General features: G+C 36.9%; 1 protein-coding gene across 1 annotated transcript in view; it reads left to right on the forward strand.

The window, feature by feature from the left end:
• Positions 1-2549: 2549 nt before the first annotated feature.
• Positions 2550-8982, forward strand: part of LOC106471372 (grpE protein homolog 1, mitochondrial-like) — a 22494-nt gene continuing 16061 nt past the window's right edge. The window contains exon 1 of the mRNA XM_013931970.2: positions 2550-2665. Coding sequence (XP_013787424.1) covers positions 2568-2665 — 98 coding nt within the window. The 5' untranslated portion in view covers positions 2550-2567. The remainder of the gene's footprint in view (positions 2666-8982) is intronic.

Consider the following 8982-nt stretch of genomic DNA (forward strand, 5'->3'; position numbering starts at 1 on the left):
CTGATGGGATAGTAGAAAAGTACAATTGGACACTGAAACAGGAATTGGCAAAGTTTTGTAATAGCAGCCAAGATGACTGGGATGTCTTACTCCCTCCACTGTTGATGGCCTATATGACAGCAGAGCATGAAACTACTGGATACACTCCAGCAAAGTTGTTGTTTGGTCGGGAACTTCGGTTGCCAGTGGATCTGTTAACAGGACGCCCACCTTATGAAGAGTTGCCTGAAAATGTGTCAGAATTCGTGAAAGTATTATCGGAAAGGATGGATAATATTCACCATCAAGTGCGTTCAAACGTCTGCTGATTCGATGAAGCTATGTTATGATAAGAAATCTACTGAAGTCAGCTTTGTACCAAGAGACAAGGTGTGGTTGTATATTCCCAGGAAGACCAAAGGGAAGTCTCCTAAGTTGTCTTCTCCATGGGAAGGCCCATATGATATAATGTATCGTCTCTCAGACGTGACTTTCCGAATAAAATGTGGTCGGCGAGGTAAACCAAAGGTGGTGCATGCCAACAGGCTTTGACATTATCCCAGTCCAGGTCAATTCAGTTGGAACGAAGTGAACAATGGAACAAATGACACTGCCGAAGAAGTGTCACCTGAAAAAGCCACTGTCGAAGAAGAAACTCTACCCGGTTTTGAGAAGGAAAACAGTGAAGTCATTAATGAAGCTACTACCACTAATGTGACTGCTACTAATAATGGGACATTTTCTGATGGAGCAGATGAATCCCACGTGAAGCAGAAGCCAACGACACAGAGACCAGTACGAAAGAAGATACGTACTTTAAAATTAAGAGACTTTGTTAGATTTTAATTTTGTGCTTGTAAATTCTGTACACTTAATTAAGTTATTGTTAATTATCTATTGGTTTAATGTAAGTGGCTATTGTTCGGGACGAACAATACTAAGGAAGGGGCAGTGTTACGACAGTGGAAATCACGCGATGCTGGGAGCATGCGCGCTGCAGTTTCTCGAAGGATCATGAATTTCCCGCCAGCTCGAGTGTGATCTAGATGCCCTCTTTTTTTAATATATAAGCCTGGTAGAGAGGCCAGCGATAGGCAGAGAGATAACTGAGTCAAGCGAACAGTATGTACTGTAAGTAAAGTGTGTGAATCACTGTGATTTATAGTGTGTATGTTATAAAAGTTGTTAAGTGTATTTCAAAGTTTGTATCGAGAAAGAAAAAACTAGTTTTAACCAAGAAAGGACTTGTATCGCTGAAGTTTCTTGGAAAGAATTTCTATGGGAAATTAACAAACAAGGAGATACGTAACAATTGTTTGTTTGTTATAGATTTTGCGCAAAGCTACACGAGGGCTATCTGCACTAGCCGTCCCTAATTTAGCAGTGTAAGACTAGAGGAAAAGCAGCTAGTCATCACCACCCACCGCCAACTCTTGGATTACTCTTTAACCAAGGAATAGTGGGATTGAACGTCACATTATAATGCCTCCACGGCTGAAAGGTCGAGCATGTTTGGTGGGGCGGGGATTCGAACCCGTGACCCACAGACTGCGAGTCGAGAACCCTAACCACTTGATCATTTCGGTACAAACAAATTAGATTTTTTCTTGTACTTTTATAATCAAATTTTCTCATACTTTTCGATTCGCCAAGTTCCAAATCATTTTCTCTTTGTGGGATGCTCTCTCCCAGCTGCTCAGCAGCAAGTCAACAGACTTACGACTTAAAAATCGCGTTTCGATATGCATGATAGGCAGAGCACTCATAGCCCATTGTGTAGCTTTGTGCTTAACAACAACCCAGTCAATACTTGTGGGACAGCGGTAAGCTTACAACGCAAAAAATCCGGATTTCGATTCCTCGCGATTACTCCCCTTCCAGAATGAGAATGACCAGTCATGTGTATAGCGCTAGTAGTGAGTAAGTTAGACGTTTCCCGTTAAGTAATAAATATAGAATTTGAATAGTATATACAAGATCTTACATGAGTTTGTTGACAGAAAGATATCTTGATCAGTTAACAAGTCTAGCACCCTAATTCAAGTGTGTACACTGTGATTGTCTATTGATTTTAATTTTGTGTAACGCATTGTGTTCAACTGTTTATTTCTTTGCTTGAACTCAGTTAGTTTAAGTGAATCCAGACTTACTTTATAATTTACCATACGAATCCCCTGTTATAAAGCGAACTTACTTAAGACTCTTTTGGGAAGTCAGTTAACCCGAGAATATCACACAAATGTGACATAGTTACCGTAATTTGTAAATATTTCATAAGCTTTAAAGCAATTCAGAACTAGTTTTAGTTTTTGATTTGTGACATTTGTTTAAATTAATATTTGGACAGTCTTCTATAATTAGCTGAAAATACCATTTCTCTAATTTACGTTAATGATTGGTTATGATATTAAAATGCTTCATGAGTAACAAGCCAGTATATGATATTTAGTAGAACCGTAAATCAGTCCGTGGCTATTAAATCGAAGGACCATTGTTAAGACCGCAAGGTGCACTGCATAGATAGTAGGTTATAATTATTATCATCAACGTTTTTTACGTTAAGAGGGCGTTATTATTTGGAAAAGAAAATGGCAGCAACGATTTCTTCGTACGTTAGTCTCGCGAGACGGTTTTGTAGTCTTGCTCCTCGGTTTTCTAGAAATATTTTGTGTGATTCTTCAAGAAGGTAATTATTGATTTTTATTAATATTATTATAGACTGAGAATTAGGAAGCTGAATTATTTAATATTAATTGACGTTTCTTTGACGCTGCCATGTGCTTATACTTAAGTTATAGTATAACTTATAGTAGTGTGGTGATACTAATATTGGTATATTATTGCATAAGCCGATATTATCATATGACTTACATTAAACTCTTGGTTACGTCTGTTTAGATTGTTACCGTACGTGTATCACTTGAGTTAAAATGTAGGTCTTGAACCGTCTTTTTTGGCCAATTAATTATTTGAAGTAACTTGCAAAACTGCCAGAGATGCTATCAAGAAAAAAAGATCAGATGCTCTTTTTCTATTAGTAGATATAACTTAAAGTTAAACTAGTCAGCTCATGTAAATTTCCAAGGAGCATCACCTTTTGATATTTTTTAATATACTATTAGATTTTAAATCTATTTGTGATAATAATTACATTTCCCAATATGAAATGAAAAATATAAAACACCACACTTGAATGCTCTGCTTTTATTTGCTATTTTAAATAAAACTTTGGGGATACCATTGAAAAATGTGTGAGAACTATGTGCAAAAATCTACCAGAAAATACTTATTGATCAATTATTAGTGTTTTTGTTTTTTTCATAACTGTTGTGCATTTATTGTCAGCTATTTTTTATGACTATTGCTTAGAACTGATCTGAATATTCATAATGGTAACATAACGTATGGACACCAAGTGATCCTCTACAATGGATTTCAGCATATTTTATAACGTAAAGTTTTGAGATAACATGAGACCCATTGGTCAATCTCGGTTGTTCCATTCTCTAAACTAAACTAAAAGTATTAATAAAAATATTTAAAAAAACAATCATAATTCCAGCCCTTATCATTCATATACTTATCAAGCTTTCTCTTAAACTCATTTAAATTTACTGCCTCCACAACAACTTAAGGCAACCCATTCCAAAGGCCAACTACCCTGTTAGAACAATAAAACTATCTTACCTGAAGATGACTCCTACACTGCCAAAATATATACTTGTGTCCTCTAGGCCTATAATATCTTGGATCCTCCCTCAACCTCTTTTTCTCTTTAAAATAAAAATGGGGCCCACATTCACTATTTTCAGCATCAGGTGTCAGTTCATCGTGTGTCTTCTTTCATTGTTTTAAATAGAAATTATTTTGAAAAATGTGTTTAAGAATACATGAGACTTGAATGGTCTTTGAAAAATTTTGCAAATAAGTATTCCATATAGAAAGCTCTGATATTTCTTAATTTTTTCTAACATATATAAAAAAAAAAAAAATTGATTGCGAGAAAAAATGACCATTACTACTTCATCTTGCACAGAGTATATCAATAATCACATGCACTTGCAAAGAAAGTGTTTGGCTATTTGCAAGAATTTTAAAATGATCAAGAGAACACTGGTCATAACATGGAAAACATGGATGAGAGGTCTATTAATGTGCAGGTTGGGGAAACTCATTTCTTAGCAGCGGCATCAAGTGAGAGACGCATTGCCCAACATGATGAGACGACACTTGTTAGTTGTATTAAATCATCATCTGTTTCAAGTTATGTTAACAATTGGATAGCATTATTAGAGATCAATACCTTCAGAAACTGTTACTTTGAAAAGGATACTGTAAAGTTTCCATCATTGAACTGAAACAAGCATCACTGTAAAAAAAAAGCTTCAAAGTTTCTGTCTTGGGTAAACAAAAAACTTGAAATTTATATTAAAATATTCTTATTAGAAAAATTTACATGATAATGATAGAATGAAGACACAACTGTCTTAGTATATTTTGATATATGTTCATTATGATGACTTTTTTGTTTGACATAATATGAAGTTCTATTCAAAGTTATGTTATGTGAAGGGGGTTCATTACAAAACTTGCTTACATGAAAAATTTGTGAAAATGCCACGATTTAATAAATAATAACTTCTGATCAGAGTATTCCATGTATTTAGAGTGGAACTAAAAATTAACCTGGTCATCAGTATTGCTAATTAAATTTCCTTTTTTTACATTTATATTTTTTAAAGGTTAGAATGCATTTTTTATCAGTTCGATACTCTTGCTGTTAACGATATTTTCAGCTATTAATATCTCTTGAGGTTTATTCGACTTAGTAGATTTAAATTAGTCTTTTATACAAGATCTAAGCTAACAATGCAAAAAATAGAAATAATGAAAGTTTAATAATCAACAAGAAATGAAAATAAAAAGTAATTACATTTGTTATACTAACTAGTATAGTATGCATATGGTTACATTTCAAAATATACTTACCATCTGTTGACAGTTTTAGGTATTCCTCGATCTCCAGGGTTTCAACTTGCCCATCTAAGCATTGGTCTGATTTTTTTCTTGCTTGCTACAGTCTTTTATACCCCACTCAGTTACATTTGATGATATTTGTCTTGTGATACTCTCCACTCATGTCAATGTGCCTTCTATCCTGGTCCTGTATATAAGCACCTCATTTAAATAATTCTATCACTTTTTCTCGACAGTGTTTAGACACAGGTTTCTCTACACAATTGCTGCAATAATTAATGTACCTAGTTGCAATTTTCGTGTAACCTAGTGGCTTTCTGTATAAATTATATTTAATTAATATTATTTAAAGAAAAAATAAAAATTGCGACACTGTTTTCAGGTATGATTTCATAGGTTACCGTTTCCAGCATGGAGGCTAATCAGCCCTCCTCTACCTCTGTTACCTAGCGCTTATTAAAGGTCAGGGAGGTTTACTCTCAGTTGTGGTTGTTCGTGATTTTATTTATTGTGAGAGGGAGTTCTGAGGTTGCTTTTATCAATGATCCAGGACAGTCTAGCATTTCTTAAAGGTCAGGGAGGGTCACTCTCACTTGTGGTTGTTAGTGATTTTATTTGTTGTGAGAGGGGGTTCTGAGGCTGCTTTAATCAATGATCCAGGAGAGTCTGGAGAGAACTTGGATTCTCTTCTTCCAGCACCTTGTTTACTAGGTAGGATTCTCATGAGGCCAAGTTAGATCAGCCACCTTCTGCTCCATTTCTTCAGTTAGTCAATCAGGTTTTGGGGGTTTCTCCGGTTGCCTTTGAATTTTCTCCTTCCTTGATGGCTGAAAGGTCTGTTGTGATATTGCTGTTCATGCTGGGAGATATGTGGAGTTCCAGACTGGATCCCATGATCACTTTGAACAGATCACAGTTTCTAAGATTTGTTTGACCCTCACTCCTGTACTGACGACCCCCCCCCCCCCACACACAACAAAATTTGTCAGAAGCCACATCAAATTGAGGACGACTTGGGTCTTTTGTTGACTTCTACCTTGGTAAGATTATCAGCATCTGCTCATTCTTTGGTTTCCTAGCTTGTATGTTGTTGGGATTTATTGAGTAGAGGTGCCTAGTTGGAGGGAGTTCATCTACCTGCTGTAGCAATTAGTGAGTTACTTTTCTTTGTCCCTTGATGTTCGCGGGCATCCCAGAAGTGTTGGAATCATGAATTGTTGTTGGCCTCTGGACTTTCTTTGGCTCCTACTGGAAGTCATGGCATTGGGGTTGGTCATTCCATTAACTTCTCCACCTTCATTATCCTCCCAACCTGTGATATTTCCACCACCATGGAGTGTGGAGAGTTATTGGTCAAGGGGATGGTAGAGAGAGTCGATCCTGTTCTTCTGAGATTTTATTTCTCGTTATTTGTTGTGCCCAAGAAGATGGAAGATTAGTGGCCAATCTTTCTCAGCCCAACCAATTCTTAGGTTAACAATGGAGTGTTTTCTCAACCTACATTGGCATTCTTCACCAGGTCTGTGGATGACCAAGTTTGATGTTGCTGATGCATATCTCCACAGTCTCATAGCGAAGTTTTCCTGCCACTATCTACATTTTATGCACAGGAGTCCAGTTCCACAGTTCAGGGATCTACTCTTTAGCCTAGCATCTGTGCCATATGTAATCTGCAGAGTCGTTCGAGTTTTTCTTGTCACCTTCATGTTTTGGACCTGTGCACACTCGATTATTTGAATGACTGGTTACTTCTGGCACAATCTTGTCAGTTGTCAGAACAACGCACCCAGATTCTCCTTTCAGAAGTCACCAAGACTGGCCTTCTTATCAGAGTCAAGAAATCCATTCTCTTGCTGACTTAAATATTGTCCATCTGGGTGTCTCTTTCAACATGTTTTAAACCAGGCTCAGCCACCTCCCATCTCGCTCCAGGCTATGGAATGGACAGTCAGGCTCTTACTTACTTGAATGGTTCTATCTCTTTTGGGGATGTGAGCATCCCTTGAATCTCTGATTCCCTCTGGATGAGTACACGTGCGGTCCCTTTAATGATCACTGCATGACTAGTGGATCGGAAATTTTGATCCTCTGGATCATCCAGTCTTATTCATCAGGAGCAACTTCTTAGTTCTTGAGTGGTTAGATCGAATCAACACTACCATTTGGGTTCCTTTACCACCCCCTTTTCTCGAGTTCCACTTCTTCACTTCAGGGATAGGGTGCATATATCAAAGGTCAGGAATTCCAAAGCCTATGGATGTATCATGAATCTTCCTTCCACATCAGTAATTTAGAAATCTTGCTGTCCAACAGGCAATGGTTCAAGGTCTAGATGTATTGCAGGGGAAAATAACCATGATTCATTCTGTCAATTCCATGGTGGTCTGTTACATTTTTTGTCCTGGGGGCACGTGTTCTCAGGACCTTTGTTTTTGAACTTTGGTAATTCCCTACTGGCCTCACTCCCATCATAGCAGCCTCCTAGCTTGCCATGTTCCAGGGGTGATGAATTTCCTAGCAGATCACCTGTTTCAGCCCAGTTGAATTCTCCTGATCAATTGGATGGTCCATTGCAAGGTTTTCTGGTGGATTTGCTCTCAGTTCAGGACTTCAATGATTGATGCAATCGCCACTCCTTGAAACTCTCAACTACAGATAGATGCATTCGGTCAAGATTGGATGAGATTGCACCTCCATGCCTTTCCCCCAATTTGTCTGTTACCCAGAGTTCAGGCTATGATTCAATCCTCTACTCGACAGCTGTTGGTAGCCCCTGATTGGCCGGCCCAACCATGATTTCCTCTTCTATAGTATCTTCAAGAGGGTCCATCTCTACCTCTTCCTCTTTGGCTATCTCTCTTGAGGCAATCTCGATCCAACATTCTACACCCAAACTTTCCCAAGCTCAAATTTCATGCAAAGAAGTTATGAGGTCCTTTGCATGGCATAGGGGTTTCACTTCTAAAGTTGCCTTATATATGTGTCTCAATCTATCCATAGACCTACAATGGCCATTTATTAACTGAAATGACAAACTTATAGCCAATGGTATCTCGCGAGGAAATTGATCCCACTTCACCCGAACATGATCATCATAGCTTGTTTTTTGACGTTTTTTTTTACTCTGGTATAGTTTCATCTAGTGTCACTTTATATAAGGCAGCTTTATTGACTACTTTTCGTTATTCTAAACATCAGAAAGTTTTGACTCACCAGTGCTATTTGGCCTTCTCCAATCGTTTAGAGACCTTCTTCCCAAATGGTCTTTTCCCTTCCAAACCGGGATATTAGGGTGGTATTACATGCCTTATCTCAACATCCATTTGAGCTTTTAGCCTCATGTACCATGTATAAGTTTTCCCTTAACCCATATCCTCCACATGCAATTTTTTTAAAGGCGCAGCAACCGAGTACAAAGGTCGTAACTAGAAGAGATGTTTGTTTTACTTCTTTAGTTACTGTTGTATGTTTTAAAAAAATAAATTTAAGAAGTTATTTCAAACTGCAATAATCTATATACATATATAATGTTTGGTAATTGAAATGTGACTGTATTTTACAAAATACTAGTCTACTAAAACACAGCCAAGACAAGTTACTTTGTACACACCAAAGGTCAGTTTTATGTTATTTGATATGGTAACATGAGTGTACGTGAACCGCATCATTGTAACTTCTATATTGTTAGCCACGCACGGTTGAAAGGTCAATATAATAAAAATAATAAATATATATATAAATGTATAATGTTACGAGATTTAAGGTATTTAGTCTAAACATTTATGTTTTTGTGCAATAATTTGTGTTCATTCTAGAATGAAAGAGGCATAATTTATATTTATTTCCTAATTTTTTATGGTGGTTGCGAGATTGGTCAAATCTACCAAACTCGTGCAGAGATTAATTACTGAAAATAACAGATAAAATATGAAGTTTTTCTTAAGAAATTTGATAACTATCTCAACATTATAAAGATTTTGCATGTGAAATTTCAAATTTTCTGATGCATAAAAGTATTCTTAATCT

Source organism: Limulus polyphemus, unplaced genomic scaffold, assembly GCF_000517525.1.
Source record: "Limulus polyphemus unplaced genomic scaffold, Limulus_polyphemus-2.1.2 Scaffold4577, whole genome shotgun sequence".
Classification (NCBI taxonomy): Eukaryota; Metazoa; Arthropoda; class Merostomata; order Xiphosura; family Limulidae; genus Limulus; species Limulus polyphemus.